This window comes from Chanos chanos, chromosome 14 (genome assembly GCF_902362185.1).
Source record: "Chanos chanos chromosome 14, fChaCha1.1, whole genome shotgun sequence".
NCBI classification, from domain to species: domain Eukaryota; kingdom Metazoa; phylum Chordata; class Actinopteri; order Gonorynchiformes; family Chanidae; genus Chanos; species Chanos chanos.
The window spans coordinates 6,324,503-6,347,888 of NC_044508.1; the positions used below are offsets into that span (position 1 = coordinate 6,324,503).

Here is a 23,386-nt window from a genome sequence, read left to right on the forward strand (position 1 = left end):
TCCCTATAAGTGTTTAAGAGTTTCCTTGGAAATTGTGCAATAAAATGACGTTTACCCCTGCAAAGGAAGTCTTGTGTTTCATTTTATATTTACAGGAATGACCTGGCCTCATGCCCGCTCCTCTTGGACATTGTTTTGTTTGGGTGGTATTGGGTCCACGGGGGAATAGCTATACAGGACAAGTATTACAGCAGCTTCCTCTGTCTAAAATTCTAAACAAAAGCTTTTTATTGATTTTACTTTTTATTACTTTATTTTATGAGCCAGTAAAAATACCCCATACCCACCCACCCCCCCCCCCCCTTAAAAAAAAGGAACAAACTGAGGGTACAACAACAACAAAAAAAACTATTTTCTTTAAAATTAATACAGATTATTATTAGGACGTTTTTATCATTAGATGGTGTTACTGGTAAATAAAAACCTATATTAAATGCATAAACGTGTATGTAAATCATACATATGGTATTGATATTTATTGACTATATTGTGTTATTAGTAAATACAAACATATGCTAAATACATAAATATATGTATTTAAATCATCTACATGCTTTTACTTTTACTTATTCATTTGCTATTTTGATAGAGTGGCAATATCATTTGTTCACACACGCAGTCAAGGGAAGCTACAAAGCTATTGACAGTATGACCATGGAAACAAATATGGCGACTCCCATGGAGCTGCTTTGCTGGGGAGGCGACTGGGACTTGCCGTCCGTTCACACAGAGTCTCTCATTGTGTTGGTAAGTGAACACGATTAGATTTGGGCAAAATGAAATACTCGTATGCATTGTAGTGCAGGTGAAATGCAGGAGTGTTCTCTTGCCAGATTGCTTGAAGGACGCCTTTTTGAAAAATCGATGGCTAGCGAAAGTGGATGGGTTAAGTCAGCTGGCTAGCAAAACGCTAGCTATGTCAATCCATCCTCCGTGGTAAACAGCGCCGTTATAAGTACCTTGGTACCTAACAACGTCAATGCTACGTTTATAGTAAGTGACTCTAGTGCTGTCTGTGATATCTGTACTTTTCTTCTTTTAACGAACACGCTAACAGATACCTGTAATGTCAAGGTAATGAGAGAGTATCACAGGCTTGCTAACGCTAGTCGACTGCTTTACCCCACAGCTGTATAGTCTTTTCAAGGTCAGCTTCTAAGGGAATCTTTACTGTCCTCAGAAATATCCATTTTGAAAAGTCTCCAACAACGTTGTATCTTTCAGAATATTTTGCAGTTTGCTGGTTCATCTCTAAATTAGCAGAACAAAAGTTTTAGACGACCCCCTTTCGTAGAGCTTCTAGTCCTTTTTGCCCTCGCTAGATTTGTGAAAACCCCCTGGTTAGATCATTAACCCTCTTATGTGTTTAGATATCCCGCCCAGTATTGTACTTCAAACACAGTTTTGCTTTGTCTTATATTTTAATTAGCATACCCTTAGTGTTTATCACGTGTTTCATTGGTTTTCTCATATAGTGTAACAAGTTTATACTGGTTTGTTCATCTTTGCATTAATCTTGCACTGACTCAATTTGCTCCCTTAGGCCTATGCAAAATTTGCTGGTGCAAACCTGATAGCGAAGCCAATTGACTGGACGTGGAGAACAATTACAAGTAATGTATTTCACTTTGCTGTTGTTTGTTTGCTCTGCCCTTTGTCCTCATTGTCGCTGTTGTTGTTGTTGTTGTTGTTGTCACTGAGGCTGCTGTATATATAGAGGTAGGACAGTTCACCCTAATGATGTTTCCATTTATACCTTGGTTTTTTGGCCATTGTTCAGTTTGTTTCATAGTTTGGTTTGAAAAAAAATTGAACCAACTCAGAACTAACTCAGAGGTTATTCTTTCTTTTTTGTTAAACATATAGGCTTGCAAATTCAACACAAAAAGAACAGGTTTAATACAAGCAGAACCAAAACTCTCCAAAAAATGAGAATGAAAGAAAACTAATCTTCAATTACTGTAAGGGTCTTCTACTACAAAATGACTGGAAGAAAACTAAACTTGAGCAGAGATTATTTTGAAACTTTTCTCTATAACAAGTAAAATACATCTAAATATGAGTGCATTTTGCTTTAAGCTTTATCATCGTCTTCTTAAGCATGTATGTGGGTTACTTATATCACAAAAACTAACCTCGACCACCTTGTGTTTTAATCAACCAGTCAGTTAAAGCAGTAGTTCTCAAACCTGATCCTGGGGTCCCCTGCTCTAGACGTCTTTTCCTGCTCTACCTACCTTACTGAATTCAACAGTGGCACTTTTGATTGGCTGAGCACACCTGATTTTATAAGGAGCATTTTAATCACACTAATCAGATATGCTCAGAGCAAGGATAGATAGAAGATATGCAGAGCAGGGGTTCCCCAGGGGCAGGATTGAGAACCACTGAGTTAAAGCATACGAACACAGCGTGCTCTGCACAATGCGTCTGTTTTCTTGCAGTGAGAAATGCAAAGGAAAAAGAAAACGCCTGCCGGCTTTAAATTATGATTAATACTGTTCTTATTCAAAAGCACAGTGTGGAATGTTCACCCAAATTTAAAAAAAAAAAAAAAAAAAATCCATAATTTGCTAGACACATACTGCAAACCGAACCGTGAACTCCAGAACCACAATTTCCAGTTTCGGTACAAAACCGATACACACATGGTAGTATATGTCCTTGATGACAACCATAGTATGTGACTAAGATGTATGCCTGGGATGTGAGAAGTTACTGGAATGCATTGACACAGTAGCACTGATGTTTCCTGTAGAATACCCCCTTCGTTGTTGTATTTTGCTATACATTTCCAGCTCACAAGACATGTACAATGAAACTGCCTTTGTTTCCACAGCAACTGTACCACAGCTGCATCATGACGGTGCCACGGTAACAGAGCCTACATATATTCTCAACTATCTGAGAAAACAGGTAACACCCCTGCCCCCCCAGCCTACGCAGGAAATCTTATTTATTTGTGTGTTTGTTTTTGTTTGTTTGTTTGTTTGTTTGACTAATCTTTATCCATTCTCTTCCCATCCCCTACAGAGGTTCAATGCTGATTACGACTTAACTGCCAAACAGGGAGCCGACACCATGGCTTACATTGCCCTAGTGGAGGAGAAATTGCGACCAGCATTGGTAGGTCTAAGACATTGGTCCGCACTTTACGTTAGTCTTGGAGAATTACCGAAAATTCATATGTTGTTTCATGAGGCTTATCCCATACTTGTGTTTTTGGTTTTTTTAGCTTCACACATTTTGGGTGGACAGCGAGAACTACAGTAACCTGACCAGGCCATGGTTTTCATCACACTCGCCATTTCCGTTAAACTTCTTTGTCCCGGCTCGCCACGCGACGTTAGCGCTTTCGCGGATCTTGCTAACCAAAGGAGAGGCTCCCCTTCACAGCATCGCTGAAGTCGAGGGAAAGGTACAATAACTCTTCCCACACTCGGATTACGAGATTAAGGTTAAGATAAGAGAAGAGCACTCGTCAGTTATGCATCTTGAATTATTTTTACGCACACTTATACACTTTAAAATAAAAATCTGGTCCTTATTAATTACTTAATGAAGTTCTACTTCGCTAACAAATCAGTGGATCATTAAAAATATATTAGAGGTCTTCCAGGTAATATTCATTGACATTTTAACACAGGCAAATTATATAAAACCCAAACCTGATACATATAAATACATGACATCATGCATACACGTGTGACTCCTAATACTACACATGATAATCAGTTTACAGTAACGTGTGTGTCTTGCACTGTCACGTGAAGTGAGAATTTTCAGAGCCTGTCTGTTAAGTGTATGTGCTGTTGAACTGAAGCAGCTGGAAAACGGTTTAGCTCTCGGTGGAGGGGAAAAAGGGAGAATCTCAGCTGGTCACAGAGCGTTGGTGCCTGCGCGGGTTTATGACCTCAGCGTTCAGACAGGCCAAGCTGTTTACGCAGACGCACACGTCTGCCAACGTTTCTCTTAACGTCTGCTCATCATGTACATCCTGAACTCAGTCAAAACAGAAGACCTCTGGGGACTTCTGTAGTCAAACGACCGTCGAGAACGCTTTGTGACAATAAAACATTTAGAACATTTCAGAAATAGCAACACTGGCACACACTCTACAAGAGCAGACCCTGATTTTTATATAACCTTTTATTTAAACACAGTCATATTCACATCATGTTTTTATTTTCTTTATTTTCTTTTTTTTTTTCACCAAGGGCATTGAAAACTTTTGTTGTTTTGTGATGCTTTACGTTGTGTAACATTTTGGTTCATTTTGATGATGTCTTGTCAGATATACAGTGAAGCCAAGGAGTGCCTGAATTTGCTGTCTCACAGACTGGGAACGGCACATTACTTCTTTGGAAACACGTAAGTCTTGGGATGGAATTATGAGAATTCAGTGGTTTAGATTATACCAGTTGGGATCTTGCATTTGTTTAACCACATAAAAAAAAAATATTGACATAACAAAACGCTGATGTTAACACAATCCAGGTTTTGGAAATTTCAGAGGAATGTAAGTAGAAAAAAAAAAAAAAAAATATGGACCAGCCGTGTTATTAGGATGTTGACTACATACTCTCCAGGAGCATCTTCACGGAGTCTACACAGAACTCCCTCACAGCAGTCAGGGTTTAAAAACATTTCGGGTCGTCTCTCTTAGGCCTACGAGCCTGGATGCCTTTGTCTTCGGCTACATCGCCCCTCTGCACAAAGCCAACCTTCCCAGCGGTCAGCTCCAGAATCATCTGAAACAGCTGACCAATCTGTGCCAATTCTGCAACGCTATCCTCAAAAACTACTTCACCGATGGCACGCCTGGTAAGATAAGGGACGAGCCGTAATCCGTACTCCGATTTTTAACCTTTGACCCATATGTTTCTCCCTAAAACGCACCCAATGTCTGTATCATAATGCCTCTTGGGACTTTAAACATGTATATGGGTTACTTATAACTTAATAAACTTTTCTCATTTCCATTAATCGTAATCTTTTGACACATTATTTAACAATAAACATCATTATAATTATGCATGCTTGTATGCTTATAACAAGTACAAATCAGTTAGCGATTCGTATTTCTGTTTGGCTGTAAACATTTCTGACCTGTCTGTGTTATTGGCTTGCAGTCTTAAGAGGCTGTGCCCTGTCCTCTCAAGCTACACTAATTTTAGGCACATGATTGAAAGCTTCTGGTATTCTTTGGAAAGCTTGTCTTTTCCTACTTTTTTCCCCTCTCTCTCTCTCTCTCTCTCTCTCTCTCTCTCTCTCTCTCTCTCTCTCTCTCTGCCTCTTTGATTAGGCTCCCCTCCGTCCAGTCAGGAGACGGTGGACGCAAACCTCCAGAAACTGACACAGCTCGTTAACAAAGAATCCAACCTTCTCGAGAAGGTCCTGACCAGACACATGCATGTTTTCCTTGTAGATTGCCTCAGCGAAGAGCTACTGTAGCCCATTCTGCTAGTAGGGAAATTTTAGGTTTGGGTTCCCATATGCGATGCACCATAAGCTGAAAAGCATATTGACCCTTGAGTATTTTTAGACCTTTAGGGGTCGAACAGATCATCTATGGTTGTTAACTTTCCGCTAACTTAAGTAAAAATTCTTATTGCCAGACAGAATCAGTTATGGCAGCTGTCAAAAAACAGCCCATGTCAGGTAATAAAAGAGACCGGTCTTTAGCTCTAATGACCCTAGCCCCAAAGCCTCAGCCGTAAATTTTCACTAAAAATATGTCGTATTAAAATAAGATTCTACAGGACTTTAATCACAAATGACCTGTGTGCACATGTCTTTTCTTTTTCTCTCTGCTATGAGTGTGACTTCTCTGTGGTTTGCAGATGGATGACAATCTACGCAGCAGTCCTCAACACAGGCCGCACAGAACCAAGCCCAAACCCTCAGCTTTGTCCAATGAGAAGAACTTGACACCAGCCTGAGGAACCTTCTGGAAAATGACTTACTGCTCTTTTTTTTTGCCTTTTTTTTTTTTTTTTAAATTTATTTATTATCATCGTTATTATTATCTGACAGGATTTTGAAGCTATCTCCTAAACTACTGCAAAAATTACAGCGCCAGACTTTGACGAAAAGCTGTTTAGTCATGTTGAATTTGGACCACGTCAGATGTGTCTGGAGTCGTACCAAGTCAGGACCATTCTGCTTGAACTGCTCACAAGGGGCTTGAGTCAAATGCTTAAAAAAATTGAAACACGTTCCTGTTGAAGCACGAGTTGATGCATTGCGAAATATCCCCTTTGTCTGTGTAAGAAATATCAGACTTCATTGATTTTGTTTGTTTTTTTTTTAAGGGGGGGAAAAATAGTTATTAGAGTTGAATGATCAGTAAATGATTAGGTAATCATTTACTGCCTTGAGAGATGGTCCAAAAAGAACTTTTGAAACCTCACTAGGGAATTCACTGGTCGTGTTTCAAATTAATACCTTTTTTTTCCCCTAATGAAAAGAAGGGAAAAATGTTTGTTCGATCAACAAATGTGGTTAATAGGGGCAGAATGATCCAGTGAGAATGGAGTAATAGGAAAACTCTTGAATTGATAACACACATATTCAGAATGCTGAGGAGTATAAAGCTGAACCTTTAAAATGTTTGCATTAAGCATGCACTTTTAAGCACTATTTTTTTGTGTTTTTAACATTATAGAGACCTGTATTGTTGTTGTTGTTGTCCCAGCAAGACAAAATTACTTGACTCCCATAATAGTTTATATGCCACTGCCCATTAGACATTGTTAATATTGCGCACAGAAAATTTCTCGGTTTAAATTTGTTTCATTTCTGAAACAGCATCATTTCAAATGATGTCATCCATATATCATAAACAGGACAGCAAGAAAGGCTCACTTTAAACCATAGTAAGAGGCTAAACTGATTGTTGAAGCACGAAAACTAGTCATTTTTTAAAAAGGGAACCTGACTTTTTTTTTTTTTTTTTTTTAAGGAGCCAGGGGAATCTGTTTATTTGCAGTGGCTGGCCTCTCTTGCTGAAGAAGTCTAATCTTTGTACCAATGGCTAAAGTGCATTACAATACAACCTCTGTTATTTGAAAGAGCGCAGTTGCTATACTGTGTAAGCTGTCAATGGCCAGATTGTTCCTTGTCATGTATCGTTTACTTGCTTACACTTTTATTTTGCACATTTGTACATTATTCAGGATGACTCAAGACTTTTAAGACTGCATAGCAATGATTATGAAATAGGATGATTAAGTAGATCGTTTTCTTTATTTAAACTAAATGTGGTTGTGCGTTACCTGAAAAGAAAGGCGTAAGAATTCTGTGAGATGTGACGTGTACAACAGCAGCCTCTTGGGCAGCAGAGTTATCCAAAGGCTTCGGAAAAAAACGCGTGACCAGATCAACAGTTTCTTCCATGTCTCTTCATTGTGCCTATATACATTTCCAAAATAATAAGCATGGGGCATTCCAAACGTTTTTTACTTCCTTTCATGTCATCACAACACGTTACAGATTACTGCCTTTTTTTGGGGAACAGTTTAATTTTCGTGAACTTTCTGTAAGACGTTGTTGCGCTTCTGAGGCTTTTGTTGAATTTCTGCCCCAGTGTGGGAGGCTAAACTCCAACTGACCTTTAGTGTTTGTGTTTTGTGTGCCTTTTCTTTTAATTCATCATTTACTGTGTGACCATGTAACTCACTGTAGATGGCAAGGAATCTCTTTACCACTTTTAATGAAAATGCCATAGTGATATTTCTAAAACCAATTTCGTTTGATTAGGACGTGATGCCTTAAAACCAGTGTCAGTGCTGTGGAAATGTTTCGTTTTACTGCCAGAGAAATTGAGTTGCTTTCTCAGAGACAAAAATGGTCCAATCTAAACTAACTCCATTTCCAATATTTGACCACTTTCCCCATTAAATATTACATGGTATTGCACATGAACATTACAATGTAGTGTGATCATTTTTATGGAACAGAATCAGATGTGTTTTTGTGTCATTTATTTATTTTGGAAGAGTTAGCCAGGTCTCTCCCTCATAAAGGTCAACCACACTACTGACCTTTTATGTTTTTTCAGTTGCTGATTTAAAAGAAAAGCCCTCAAATGATTTGTACTGCGATATGCTGTTGTTTTAAAATTATATTGACTTTTGAAATGATCACAGGGAACAGTCTGCATAAAAACAGTATCATTAACTGTCACTTTCATTGTTCTCATATGAAGGTTTTCCAATACATATATATACATGACAACAGTGCAAGTGACATTATATTATAATAATATGCAATAAATAAAGTTTTGGTTAAAAAAAAAAGAAGATGCCTCCGAAATTGACGTCATTTGTGGACTAACTAGCATTGTGAAAAAAAGAATTCAAGGCAATATGTACATGGTTGCTTTTCTTTGTGGTCAAATTTACCAATGCCATTCAGAGCTGAAATGATACAATGCTTGTATCGTGGTGTAATTTGTGGTACAGAGTTCCTTAAAGGTCTTCTATTCACATTCGGCTCTTTTTCCACGAGTCTCGCTCAAAATAGACAGAGGTCAATGCGTAACACTGAGAAGTTTTGTTTTTCCATTACATTTTTATTCCCATTCATAGTCTCTCCAAAATTTAAGAGGAGAGTCTAAAGAGTCTCCAAACAGAAATTACAAAGCAGGATTTTTTTTTTTTTTTTTTAGCGGGATGTCACATGGAAGTCATTAGGCGGCGTCCTAATCTGCCACACCCCTGCGTGTACAGGCATGTGCGAGATGGAAACAACACAGATGAGAGTGTTGATCTCAGTCTCCTCTTTTACCAGAACTTATGTAACGACAAGGAGAGAGGGCTGGTCCATGAGGATGTGGCGTGAATGTGACTACACAACTGTAACCTCTTAATTATTGTCTAAAACCACGAGATGCCCTCAACCTTCTCTTGGCTTTTTCTTTTTCTTTTCTTATTTATCTATTTATTTTTCCTTGGGGAAGAGGCCCCTTTTTTCCATAGCAATAGAAGGTAAACAGCCTTTTCCATACAAACAGAAAAACTACTAACACAAAGGGAGGGAATGAAATTGAATGAAATTGAAAACATAATCAAGAACCTCTATTGTTTTAGTGCTGAATTCATCTGGCTGAATTTATATAATACTGCATGTCCCTTAGTCCAGTTTAAAGATATCTTTTTATTCCCCTCCTATTTCACATGTTTGCGGGCACATGCCCGTGTGAGGAGATGTCACTGTGTTTTGTCTGCGTGGAACAAAATGTTCCACCTGTCAGATGTTTTTGTCTGATTTCACTGTCCATGAATGCTACTGTCCATCCAAGGTCTTCACTGCTTGTAAACACAATCCAGTGTTTTATGTCTGACTTCATATTATATATCCAGTGTGATTTTTGATGTCGTTTGGCTGTTTCAAAAAAGCCATTTTCATTTATTTCTCACACATTTCAATTTTAAGACTTAAAAATGTATACTCTGCTTCTACAGTTACCTTTTAAACTTACAGAATCTAAAAATTTACCAGGCAGAGTTCTTTCCGGTGGTGAAGATGAAAAGGGTGAAATTGTAACTGGCCAGTGCTGTCATCTAGTGGTGAATATCTCTAGTTTATTTTGAGCTGGTTAAGCCTTGTGTGGTCAGAGCAACATCTTGAAAATGCCATATGCAGACTCGTATTGTCACATGTTGAATACGCCAGACTTTTACAGTTACCACTGTGTGATGTAAGACCATACCCTCATTTTAACTGAAGGGTCCCATAAATGGTTCACAGACACTGCCATCCATTTCCAAAAACAGATCGTTAAGATTAGTCAGTGAGGTCTATCTAAGACATGGAGAAGAAAAAAAAAGCAAGTGACATCAAACTAAAGCCCACTTTTTCAAAATCCTATGTAATTTCTACTTTTTCCTGGTGGTGTTATTAAATCCATAAGACAGACATATCATTTTACTTCTGATTATTTTGTCCTGCCGACCTGCTGAAAGATCAGGTATTTTCCAATCAGTGACAGTTTATTAATTTCAGTCATTCATACAAATACAAAAATAATCTACTTTATGGGGCTATAGTCCTCAAAACAGACATAAATATAAAAACAAAGGCACTGAATTCTGATTACGCTGTCTAGTAACAAAGGCATTGAATTCTGATTACGCTGTCTAGTAACAAAGGCACTGAATTCTGATTACGCTGTCTAGTAACAAAGGCATTGAATTCTGATTACGCTGTCTAGTAACAAAGGCACTGAATTCTGATTATGCTGTCTAGTAACAAAGGCAATGAATTCTGTGTGTGCACAAAGAAAATCAAGTACAGGTCAAAAGGGAGAAAAAAAAATTATACAAAAATTATGAGTCAGCATAACAGCTGTATTCCAACAGGTGACCCCTATAGAAAACCCAGAATAGAAAATATGAAAGAAGTCTTCACATTGTTTTACTTGTTGCTCATGGTTTTGTTTGTTGGTTTATTTTTGTAGTCTACTGTGATCGGCATCAATATTCAGCATGTCAAATCTTAACTACAGACTTAACACTGAAAAATACAAATAAAATATATTTTTTCTTGCTTGCTGTTTTTGCATTATTTGTGTCTGCACATCCCCCAAAAATGGTCTGAGATAAACTGTTGAATATTTAGCGTGGAAAGGATGTAGCATTTTTGTCATACAGCCAAAATATCACTGACATTTCATATTTCAGTCTAAAACTAGAAAGAAGAATTTCAGTTTTCATACAGTTTTAATCTTCCCCTAATCTTTAATCTTCCTCTTGTATTAGATGTCTCTAACATCTGTTTCATTCCAACGAAACTTAAACTTGGTGAGAAATAGGTTCAGTAATAATTGTACATATATCCATGCTATGCTGGTTGATTTAAAATTTTCCCAATAGGAAAATAATATATGCCATGCATTCATATTTCATATTTACAAAAACAAACAAAAAAAAAACAACAAAGAAAAAAAGTCACCACATATATTGTCAGTCACCACATATATTGAACATTTTGGGGTTTAGTGCATCAAAGCACAATTTGCACAAGAATTGTCCATTAATAAAATCAAATCAAATAAATATGTAGCCTAATAAGCGATATTGATACCAGAATTCCATTCTCTTGAAAAATTCCATGAGGATCATCTGACCGACAAGTATAGCTGAATAAGTGTGAATTAACAATTTGGATGGGTTAGCAATGCTTAGCAAACTCTGGTGCCTCCAATGTCATGTGCAGATCCAGGTTCCCAGGGTTCTCCAGGCCAAACACAGCATGGCAGGGCTGTGTGAACTTGTGTTGGAAAGAGCCAAGCTGCTGCCCATTCTTAGTGTTGAAGAAGAACAATTTGCCTTGGGTGAAGTCCAGCAGCGTGCCAATGCAAGCAGGCACATCAGTCACAAAAATATCTGACTGCACACTGTTGTGGAGGAGTTCGAACCTGCAGCTGTGGGGAGGGAGAGAAGACAAGGGCAGCCATTTAGAGGATTATAGTCTTAAAAATATTAGATTCAGTACCACAGTTCATTAATACAAACTTCCAGCTACAACCTCGTACCTAATGGATGTAGGTACGCAGTGGAGACACCAGGAGGCACTGTTTTCACCCACGGGGCTGTCACGGGGAAGTCCATGATAAGCTACGCCAATCCGATAGGCTTTGCAGCCTGCCACCACTGTCTCCCAGTAATAATGTCCAACTGGGGGCAAAAGCTCTCCCAGTACCTCTGGACACCTAAAAGGCAAGATAATTTCTTAGGTTTAAGACTTATGTGCACTCTACTGAGATTTTGTACAATGCGTTTTATTGCACGCAAACTGATTTGTGTGTAATCACTATATAGTTAGCACTACAAGTGTGCTGGCATCTCAGTGGTACCTAATAACATTAACAGTGTTAAATCACAGGAGAATTTGGCCAATCATCAGATTATGCCTGAAGGCTGTAAAAATCTTACATTACATTAATGGCGTTGTTATTGAATCAATGTCTGGATTTGCAATAGGATTAGTCAGCATGCTTAATGCACTGGGACGTGCTTGGACACTTACTCGATGAGAGAAGACATCTCGTGGAACGTTTCTGCTGGGTAGCGTACTGAGTTGCTGTCCTCTGAAACTTGAAGCACTGAGTTATCTGTTTCCTTCAGTAAGTGAAACCTTGTGCCTGCATGTTTACAGAAACGATAAAGCCAAAAAAGAAGAGAATACTGGATATGAGATTACGAGGTAATTTACCTCAGTGAACACACACTTCGTTCCCAGATGAAAATAGCAAAACCTAGCAAGACTTTGGCATTGGACAAAACTGTCATTTGTATATCCACAATTTACTTTATAGCGATCTACATGAATTTTAATGACCTAACTCAAAATTCATAGCTTAAACTTCACAACATACATAATCTATATGGTCTAATTCTGATAAGTCATCATTATAATTATTTTAACTATCCTTAAAATCGCTCTGAACAACATGTCCTTTGAATAAGGTTGAGAATAATGTTGAGATAACACAGTCTGACCTCTAGTAGAGATGAGAGCAGCTTCACTCTGTTCACTAGACCCAGCTCCATTAACAGATTTGATGTAGAAGAGGTAATTCTCATTGGGCAACAGGAGGACCTTATGTTCACATGCCTTTATTCCAGATATGGACCTAAAGAGGGTGATGCTTCTTTACCAAACCTGCAGCTTTTCCATGCACACAACCGCGTATTTAAGATGAGCAGAATCTACACAGGAAATCTCAGCAATGATTCTGGACACAAACTGCTCTGGACAATTCCAATCTTATTGCTAAAAGTGCTCTATGCATTGTGCCATTAGAAAGTCTGGGTAGAAACTCTTAAGAATGTGTTTGTGTTCAGTGCATCAGAAGATAATTTACAGGCTAAGTTAAGAGCAACCATACCTTAGCCCCTCTCCCTCACAGGCGTACTGGCGGCAGTACTCCAGGGTGTAGCTATCCACAGCACTGGGCTGAGGAGAGCTCCAGCGAAGGGTGGCGGAGTCCCAAAGAATAGTGCAATTCTCAGTTTGGATCACGGGCACAGATGGGGCTGCGGCCGCACATTTCAGTCACACAACGAACGCATGAACTTTAATTCATTGGTCCCTTTCAACATTTGTAATTTTGTGATACTACACACTGTCAGAGCAACACTACCGGAATAATTTAGTCTTAAACTCTAGAGCCACAAGTGTCAGTTCACACCAACTGACCCATGTAAAGCCGTTTCTTGCATGGTGAGAGAGAACAACAGAACGGCAATAAACAGTAAAAAGTCAGACAATAAACAATAAAAAAGTTTCAGTCATAAAACTGGTGCATAAAAAGCTCCGTCAAAGACAAAAATCACTCCCAAAAAAACCAAAACTGAATATATTAGCCCAAAACAGGCAGTACTGACCCGTTCTGAAGGACAGTCTCTCACTGGGTAGGCTACAACCTGTGTAGTTCACAGCCATCACCCACACTTTATAGCACTTATCTGGCTCCAGGTCCTCCAGAGTACAGTAGCTCTCCTTCACAGTCACTCTGTACTCTTCAGAGATGGCTATGGTTCAAGGATTTTTAAATAAGTTAACTGGAGAATACTCACTGTTATTCATGTACTACATCCATATAAGGCTTTAAAAACAGTAAATGCCAACTTAAATCAGTCAATTAATCAGTCAATCATGCACAATATGTATTTGGATTCAAGGGTTGGACAAAACACCAAACAATATATTGATATCTAGTATCTGATAAAGAATTTGGCTACCTTCTGTTTTCAGAACAGCTCCAACAATTATATTATTATTATTATTATCTTCAATGAGGAGAGCTGCTAGTTCTTAGAATGACGAGGAAGGGGGAAATCTACTCTGCACTCTGGCCTTCAGAACTTCCCATAAAGATTTGATGATATTTAAGTCTGTTGATTGGACATACACAGATCAACTCCTTTTTCATATGCTATTTCCATTGTCTTGTCTAACTGCAGCTCTATAGCTTTTTGTTATGAGTTAGTATGACAGAGCCAGGTTCCTGTATAGGTCCTCACCTCCCTGTGGGTCTTCCATGCAGTAGACCTGGAAGCAGTCGATAATATCTCCTTCATTAACTGTCCAATAGACAGTGACAGAGGTGCTGGTGGCAGAATTTGCCTCCTGAGCCTGGAGGTGTGGTTTTTGAGGCACTGTAATAAACAACAACGAGAACAACGACAAAAACAACAACAACAACAACAACAACAGCAACAACAACAACAGCAACGTCTTGTTACTTCAAATGCCATTATTATGTATGACAGAAACTGCTGTGACATTGTAGACTACGGATAGTCATTGGGTCATGCCTGGAATAGCTTGGCGATTTTTCTGGCCATTTCCGGAGGAGCCCTTGGCATAGTCTTCAAACACAGGCAGACCTCGTGGGCCCAGCTCCAGAGACATGGTGGATTCCAAAGCCGCACTGAGCCTGTTAACAAACAAGCAGATAGCAACACTAATGTCCACAACAACCGTGTCTTAAGCAATGCTAAACATTGAGAAACCTGTCAGTTAATATCAGAGCAACATGACATTAAAATAACAAGTTCCACATACATTCATTCTTATTCACTACTGCATTAGTGATCCAAATCCACAAACCATGCAGTTGTCAACAATTAATATTAGATTAGTACACAACCAAGGTAATTACAAGAAAAACTCAGAAGTGAATATTCCAAGAAAAAACAATGGTTATCATCCAGCAAATTTATTCATAAATTACGCCACAGTTAATAACCACACACTGATAAAGTGATAAAATGCCATTCCATAGGCTCCACGCATTGTCTCTATTACCTTGTGTCAATGTCTTTGGACGACTGGAGATGGATAAAAAAGATGGACGTGGTTTGATTAAATGTGCAATATTGGCGTAACTATTGTATATTAAAACAAGAGCATACTCTGCTGATACAAATTAATCCCTTCTTAAAGACTGCATAACTGTCTCATAACAGCAAAAAAGTTGCTCCATGAAATATTTCTATATAAGCTCCTGTGAAATAGATTTCTGAAGGCAAAGTCTAAAGATGAGGAAATATAACACATAATCTTTGCCGCTCAGAACAATGTGGTATATTTTGACAAAATGAAAAGTGTTCATTCAACTGTCAATTTTATTATTCCATGTAAAATTGGACTTTTGAAAGGATGTAGCATCAGCTTGGTAACCCTCACTCACAGTCACAAAAGCAAGCTGGTCTGACTCGTCCATATCTGACTCATCCATATCCTTAGCAGTCTTCTCCAAGGTCTCTTTAGCAGAGTCAATGTTTTCCTGGAAGGAGACAATCTGATCGTAGAGCTGCTCTAACTTAGTCTTCTTTTCTTCCTCCATAGCCTGAGACATCTCATTGTACTGGTCCATCACCAGTTTCAGCACCTCCTCATTCTGTGCCTCCATGGCCTGCTCTCTGCTCTTAAAGTGTTCCTGTGTGTGACCACAGAAACGACAGTCATAAAAAGTACACAGACACTTTTAGCTCACTGAGTTCTTTTGTGCACACAACCCATGCCTATGCCATAGAGCTAGGAATACTGATCTAGAGTATACAGGAGGTTTATGTATGTTTATGATAGCTTATAAGGGTTAATGGCTTTCATCTTTAACACCAGCAGATAAGTGTTTCAGAAGCACAGTATCTAACTCAGAAACATTCTTTAAATCTTTTATTTCTGATTTTATCTAAATTGTAACATCATTACAAATACTACAGTACCTCCACTGAGTTGTAAGCCAGCTCAAGTTCTGAGACGAAGTCCTCAACATTTTCATATCTTTCTTGCAAAACAGATATCCACTCACTCAGTTTATTCTGTGAACACAGACCCAGAAAATACATTTATAACCTGCATGTTCTACAGAGAAACATGACAAGCACAAGCCTTTGACAACAAGTTTCATGACTCCTTCCAAAACAGAGTAAAGCAGTCATTACGGATTATTTTTGATTAATTTCTTCATTTTGTAGTAAACACTCTTTATTCACAACCACAAAAGCAAGTTGATTTTAGGGGTTTTAGAGGGTAGCTAACGTGAGCAGATATATTTCAAGATGAATAGATTCTCCAGTATAAAACATGAGTCAAACCAACTCGTGGAACCTTCTCACAAAGCCATATTAAAAACGTTCTGTAAAAATATATGTTTGTAAATATTGCATTAGCCTGATGAATTCAGAAAACAGACAGACTAACAAAAATGTCTTAAAAGACATTTCTTAAATGCACTACCCTACATATTCAATATTTATTACAATAGTATTATAATTGTGAAAGGAGAGAAATATTTTGCTGCCATCAAAAGTGCAAAGAGTTCTCAGGGCTATCTAACACAGATGTCATGGTCCATGTACTCCGCAGAGAACAGTTGAATTGGATCAGATATCAGGCTGTGTCATCAGATGATGTCACAGAAGACCTTTTCCACTGATCAAAGTGGAGTATGACACCATAGACTCTCCGAATGGACAGTTATGTGTGAAGGCACTTACACCATCCCCTGATAGGAAAGTCCTTCACTTATGGGGGAAACTCTGACTCAGATGTTAGCATTCTAGGCAGATCCCCGCAGCTCAAAATAAGAAAGGAGTTCAAAAAATACTCGTGATATTATCTGAGAAAATTCATGTTAAAGATTTAAGATGTTAATAGCGTGAGAGTAACCCATTACCATAAAACACTAGAGTTCCCTTTGGCTGTGAATCACAGGTATTTTTTTTTTATTCAGCTTCCATTTGTGGCCCATGTTATGACAATAATGAAACAGGCTTTAGTCTTACCTTGATGTCATCATAAGCCTTGTCCAATGTGCACACTTCATGATTTTGATGTGCACCAAAAAGCTTATCAATTGCCGAGATGGGCGAACGACAGGAAAGGCAGAAAGTATCCACAGCTTGAGCTCCTCCTTCCTCTTCAAATTGTCTATCCAATGTCACTTGGGCACTATCCCCACCTTCAACGAACTCATACTCTGCTTCAACTGATTGATCAGCAGGATGGTCTAGAACATCTTTTTCAACATGGTGGAGTTCCAGGTGTTCCTTGTTTTCTTTGATTTTGGTTATTTCAGCCTCAGACTGTCTCACTTCTTTTTCAGAGACCATCTCATAGTCCAGCTCCTCTGCTGTTTTGTCATGAGCGTCTCCGTATTGGGGAAACTCAGGTTCTGTGATCTCTTGACCAAAGCCAGACAGATCCTCCAGAGGGGTAAAACTCCTGAGTGGTGAAAACAGGCTCCTGTCTTCAAATTCCATCCTTTGATCGGCCTCTTCATCGCTTCCTTCAATTTCGTCCGTTGGCGATACCCTCATTGTAGATGATTCTTCTACCTCCACCTCTGGAACAGCAGACACTCTCTCTGGAACTATGAGGACATCTGTGTGTCTGTCATTTAAAATACTTTCCGGTTCATTGGCCTCCTTATGATCTTTACCCTCTTTCGGAACTAGAGGTGACACTCTCGGTGATGAGTCTCCTATCGCTGCTTTTGGACTTGGAGAAATCATCTCAGGGGTTTCTGTTATGGTATCAGATGGTAGATCGTGTGAAACACTGCCAGTCTTGTCACTCTTTTCCTTTTTGTTTATTGGTTCTGTTGGCACAAGGGGTGTCAACACCTCTGTCTCCTCAGTCTTGGCTGGGGCTTCCACTATGGAATCAGTGTGTGTATCTTTCAAAACCATAACTGTTGATTCAATTTGATCCTCTCTGACTAGATCATCAATGGCTTTACGATTGTCATCTCTGGCCATCTCATTTCCCAAACCTATATCTTTGTTTGTTTCACTGAGGACAGCTGATTTCTCTGGTATGTGGCTATCTGGAATGACTTCATGCTGTACACCATCCTGAACACTATGAGCAGCTGTGCAATTTATTGTATCTGTTTCCTTTGTTTCTTCATCTTTGGGGACATCAGCTAGTATTTCTGTTTCCTGAACTGATGGAGTCTCCATCACAATCTCAAATTCTTGTTCTTTCTTTTCTGTGAGATCTGCTTTGATATCCTCAATTATTTCAGGTTCTTGTATCTCACTAACAGTGTCTACTGTAGTTTTCGCTTCATCTCCAGGTAGATCCTGCTTTTCACTCTCTGGCACCTGAATTTCAGCTGGTGTAGTCGTATCCATTATTTCGTCTAATTTGCCACGAGCCTGTTCATTCTCAACTACTTCAGGTTTAACTTCTAAAACTGCACTGGGGCTTTCTTCCTGACTTACAGGTTCAGGCCCTTTAATGCCTGTTGCTGTCTCTGTTTTGACCACTTCAGCTTGTACCTCATCTGACATAGCAGCATCCTTAACCTCCTCTAATTTGTCCTGAACCTGTCCATGTATGATCACTTCAGGTTTACCTTCCTTACCTACTGTTTCAGGCCCATGCATCTCTGTGGATGCCTCACTAGAATGTTTGGTCTTGTCAGTGTTGAGATGAGCTACATCTTTTATTTCCTCTGACTTGTCCTGAACCTGTCCATTTTCAATCACCTCGGGTTTGTCTTCCTGACTTACGGTTTCAGAGTCTTTAATCTCTGTTGCTGACTCTACTTTGACCTCTTCAGTTTGTATCTCAGGTGATATAGCTGCATCCTTCACCTCCTCTAATTTGCTCTGAACCTGTTTCTTTTCAATCACTTCAGATTTATCCTCCTGACTTACTGTGTCAGGCCTATGTATGTCTGTGGATGCTTCACTAGAATGTTTGATCTCTTCGGTCTCAAGCTGAACTGCATCTCTCAATTCCCCTGATTGTTCTTGATCCTGTCCCTTTTCAATCACTTCAGATTTATCTTCCTGACTTACTGTGTCAGGCCTATGTGTGTCTGTGGATGCTTCACTAGAATGTTTGATCTCTTCGGTCTCAAGCTGAACTGCATCTCTCAATTCCCCTGATTGTTCTTGATCCTGTCCCTTTTCAATCACTTCGGGTTTATCTTGCTGACTTACTGTTTCAGGCCCATGTGTGTCTGTGGATGCTTCACTAGAATGTTTGATCTCTTCGGTCTCAAGCTGAACTGCATCGCTTACTTCCCCTAATTCTTCTTGAACCTGTCCCTGTTCGATCACTTCGGGTTTATCTTGCTGACTTACTGTTTCAGGCCCACGAATCTCTCCAGCCGCCTCACTAGAATGTTTAATCTCTTCTGTCTGAATCTCAACTACATCTCTCACTTTCTCAATTTTTTCTTGCACCTGTCCGTTCTCCATCATTTCAGGTTTATGTTTTGAAATTTTGCTGGGGATTTCTTCCTGAGGAACACTTTCAGGACCCTGAATCTCTGCCAGTGCCTGATCAGAATGTTTGACCTCTCCCTCTCTTTTCTCTTGTTCTGTTGCCATGGTAGCTAATTCCATTTGTTCATCTGGCAGCTCTTTTCTACTGTCATGGATCATGATCACTGGTTCATCCACTGTAGTTGCATTTTCAGTGGTGTCATCTGCCTTTACCTCCTCTACGGCAGGTTGTATAACTATATCTGAAATCTTTATTTCTTCTTTATCTGTGGTTAACTCTTCAGTGACTATTTCAGGTCCTTGACTCTCAGCTGCTGCATTGGGCTCTGTATGTTCTTTTTCAGATGCACCATCAGCATGGACAGATTCAGAAGCAACAGATGATGCAAGAGTGGCCGTTTCCTCTGGTTTGTCAACATCTCGTTCTTCTTGTGGCACCTCAGCTTTTCCTTTCAAATCACTAGTAGCTTCTTTCACAATGCTTTCGGATTCCTGAATGTCACTTTTGATGTCTTCTGTTTTACACACACTTCCTAGTTTCTCAGCATCTTCTTCCACATCTGTTTTACCTCCTTCATGACTTACAGGCTCAAGAATTTCCGTCGCATGTTGTTGTTCTTCACAATCAGCAACAACGGTCTCAGTCAAGCTTTTGACCTCCTGAGCACCAGCACTGTCCTTGCTTTCTTCTTTAACCATCGCTTTAAGCGTCTCAGTGGAATCCTCAGCCTGCAGCACACTGTCTTCACTGATCGCTATCCCAGCTTCAGTGGCTTGTGCTTTACTGCAGTCTTCCTCCTCTGTGAAATCTGCAGCTTCTGTCTGCTCAGTGATGGCTTGTCCATGTTCACCTTTCTCCTCTATGTTTGTTTTGCCTGAACTTATTTCCTCCTCTGATTCCTTTTCTTCCCTCACCCGTACTAAAGAACCAGTCAGCTCAAATTTACTTTGCGGCCATATTGTTCTATCTTCTGCTGTGTCTTCTACATCAGGTGGATCTTCAACCGCTGGAGTCTCATCCTTCAAAATGAATTTCTCCAGATAGCCGTCTGCATCATCTGAATCAGACAGCCGTCTTTTGAATGACTTTTCAGATATGTTGCTCTCTGCATCTGAGTGGTCATCATCCTTCCTCCTGTCACCGACAGCATCCTCATACAGGTCTGAGTAGTGGAATGACAGTGCAGTTGGCTCCTCGAGGAGAATAGGATCTATAATTTTTGGTGGGCCCGGTGAAAGGAAAATAGGTGTTAGAATATCCTCTTCGCTCCCAAACAATCTAGATCCACTCTCCTTCAGAGGCTTAGCGGTTTCACTTGTGTCATGCCTAGTGTCTTCATTTGGTGACTCATCAGTTGGCTCATGGGTGTTTCCATAAAATACGTCGTCAAGATGGTCATTGAGTATTTCAACATCAGTGACGATGACGAAACTATCGTCCAATGATTCAGAAGGTTCCTCTGTAGTTTTTAATGGCTCGTCCGGTTGAACGCTTAGGCGTTCTGGCTCCTCTTCATCATCATCAGCAAGTAATTCTTCAGGCATGTTTGGGTCAAGTAGCGTGAATTTCTCTAAATAATCCATATCGCCCGTTGTATCCTTCTTAGTCTGTTTATTATCTGCAGCTGGAGAAGAACCCTGGTCTCTCTGATCTTCCTTTACTTCGATTACATCTATCCCTACAGCTGCAGAGTGGCTTTCTACAAGTTTTGTGTCATGATGCTTACACTTTGATTTTATCTTTGGGGTATCTTCCAAGTAGGATAAATTGTCTGCCAATTCAGTGCTATCTTCCTCATCTACTGTAGGAAGCCTTGAGGGAACAACTATATTAAGTATTTCATAGCCCTCAGAAATGAGGTTAAATAAATCTTGATCCTTATCCACTTTACTTTCCGTTGGCTGGCCATCTTCAGGGTTTTCTGATCTTATATTGGGCACAGACACTTCAGTCATTGCAGGCCTTTCTGTTCCTATGGCACTTCCACCACCTGACAGTCTGGAGCTAGGCCTCTTCAAACGCTCACCCAACTTGCCTCTGCTGCTTGTTCTTTTCCTTTTCCTAATCACTTTCTCCTCGTCCATAATGATGACAATCTTGCCCTGCTTTCCAGAGCCCTCCACATTATACGACTCTGAGGTGGAGCTGGCGTCGGAGGCCCAGGGCGTAGAGCACCTGCTGGACGCAGTCTCCCATACTATCCCACTATCCTCACTTTGAACCGTCACCATGGAGAAGGATGGATCCACCATCAGACACTGGAGTTTAGGCTTCACAGATGGATCTTGTACTACTTCCTTTAAACTGTGGAGTAAAAGGTTACAAAAAGGTTACAAGATTAATGTTATGGTTTTCCTTTAAGTTCTATTAAAATGTAAAAGTGAGATAGCATATTTTGGTGTGATATGTAAAAGCCAGTTTATGTAATCTGGATGCAAAATAAGTTGCTTGTTGTCTGATGTTCAAATGTTTGCAAGGATATGTTAGAGACCTTGGTACAGTAACCTGAGAGCTTTTAGGTGTGATGAGAGCTTAACAGATGATGTTCAGATACTGAGCTTCACAGATAAGCAACTGATCTTGAACACAGTGAACTGATCACTGAAAATAGCAACCATTGCTGATTAATGCCTGATTAATCACAAAGATGTACTGAACTCAGGCTGCAACTCTGAGCTTTTTTTTTTCTTACTTAAAACAACAATGACAACTACAACAACCCTTAAATATTATGTTAATTACATATGGTGCTTCATTATGTCGAAAGACTATGTATGAATGGTAGGCCATACAATGATGGACAAGTGTACTTTAAACAAATCATTTAGCTATTAAATATCAACATGGAGGAATTAGCTCACACTTGAACAAAATTCATCTCACTGGTTGAGAGGAAAAATATCACTTATCTGTCTTTTTTACTGTGAAAGTAAATGAGCAGTTTTGCAAATCCTTGAATTTATCTGTTTTTCTGGCGTAACATCCAGAATACCTTGTTTTGACTTAAATATTTGGTATTGTTGGATTGAAGGAAGCAAGCAGTTGGCTCACACAAACTGCAACACGGCGCAAGTAACTAAGCACAGATGTGTCACTAGTCGGGGTCTTCTTCATTTCTCGTTTCTCTTCTGGGAATGGACTACAAAAACAGGATCGCTAATGAACCGAGGCTACGCAATTATTTTAGTTATATAAGTAACAACATGCAAAACCGTCCTTCTTATAAATCGCCAGAATAACTTGGGAACGCAAAAATGACCATTTATCTATCTAGGTCAGTATCCCACGGCGGACACGAAAGTACCTGTTGTGTAGCTCCTCTATTTCATCTTCATCGTCCATAAGGATAGCCTCCGATGACTCTTCTTGTAATTCCTGTAATTCTGGGTCAGTTTTGTCAGATTCGTCTTGTAACTTAGGATCCATATTGTTAGTTTTAGTAAATGTAGTGCTAATTCAATGTAATTTTAGTTTTGAGAGGGGCAGCTTCGAGTTAGGATCATGGCAAGTTGAGTGGTACGCCTTACTCAGCGCGTGCCAGAAATAGACTGCAAATATTCTCCAGCTTGAGAGGCAAGTCAAATGAAAAATGTGGACAGGTCGTGTTGCCCTCTCTTTCGAAACTCACATTAAATTTCCTTTCGAAATAAAACTTTACGTCAATGTATTCAAATAAACTATTTAAAGACTTGTCTTGATATGATTTGTTTGATAGACTGTAACCACAGAATGCTCTGTAACTTGAAACCTGTTCGAGGGGGCACCACCATGCTTCGGGAGAGGCAGCAGGACTGAGCCAATTTCCCTGCCTAGAGCTAAATATATTCTCCAAACCAACTCCTCCTCATCCTCCGACTGTTAACACTATGCGTGTGTCATAAAACTCATGTGTAATTAGACGGATGACAGCGAAGAAAACTGAAGATAATACAGTAATAACTGTCAGAGCGGATTACCTTTGTATTAGAGGCATCAGTAATGGTCAAATGAACTTTTCACCTTAAGAGCTCCCCTCACACCTCTGCGCATCGATAACAAAAGCAAGCACTCGAATATTTTGCCTTTATTATTGAAACGTGAAAGTTTGAAAAGACCGACATTCTTTACTAACGCCAGTATTCCA

The 23,386-nt window shown here is 39.5% G+C and overlaps 2 protein-coding genes across 2 annotated transcripts; one reads left to right on the forward strand and one right to left on the reverse strand.

Annotated features, from left to right (window-relative positions):
- Positions 1-654: 654 nt before the first annotated feature.
- On the forward strand, positions 655-5,942 carry mtx3 (metaxin 3). The gene is made up of 9 exons (XM_030791204.1): positions 655-747; positions 1,544-1,613; positions 2,840-2,916; positions 3,034-3,126; positions 3,236-3,418; positions 4,295-4,371; positions 4,667-4,824; positions 5,306-5,394; positions 5,844-5,942. Exons 1-9 carry the CDS (start codon positions 655-657, stop codon positions 5,940-5,942), a joined length of 939 nt encoding a protein of 312 aa, XP_030647064.1.
- A 5,233-nt stretch (positions 5,943-11,175) lies between these two features.
- cmya5 (cardiomyopathy associated 5) lies at positions 11,176-22,689 on the reverse strand. Its single transcript, XM_030791787.1, has 13 exons — positions 22,568-22,689; positions 16,806-21,567; positions 15,744-15,839; positions 15,206-15,454; positions 14,821-14,843; positions 14,328-14,449; positions 14,034-14,168; positions 13,395-13,541; positions 12,896-13,043; positions 12,507-12,640; positions 12,034-12,148; positions 11,540-11,716; positions 11,176-11,428 (listed from the first exon to the last, which is right to left on the reverse strand). Exons 1-13 carry the CDS (start codon positions 22,687-22,689, stop codon positions 11,176-11,178), a joined length of 6,483 nt encoding a protein of 2,160 aa, XP_030647647.1.
- Positions 22,690-23,386: the final 697 nt, after the last annotated feature.

Bases quoted from the DNA above. Each gene is read 5' to 3' on its own strand.
- mtx3 (XM_030791204.1), top strand. From the start codon at position 655: ATGGAAACAAATATGGCGACTCCCATGGAGCTGCTTTGCTGGGGAGGC. The intron at 3,127-3,235 runs GTAGGTCTAAGA...TGGTTTTTTTAG, and splicing joins AGAAATTGCGACCAGCATTG to CTTCACACATTTTGGGTGGA. The intron at 5,395-5,843 runs GTCCTGACCAGA...TGTGGTTTGCAG, and splicing joins AATCCAACCTTCTCGAGAAG to ATGGATGACAATCTACGCAG.
- cmya5 (XM_030791787.1), bottom strand. From the start codon at position 22,689: ATGGATCCTAAGTTACAAGACGAATCTGACAAAACTGACCCAGAATTA. The intron at 21,568-22,567 runs GTACTTTCGTGT...TTTACTCCACAG, and splicing joins ATAGAGGAGCTACACAACAG to TTTAAAGGAAGTAGTACAAG. The intron at 15,840-16,805 runs GTAAGACTAAAG...CTGTGTTCACAG, and splicing joins AGGCTTATGATGACATCAAG to AATAAACTGAGTGAGTGGAT.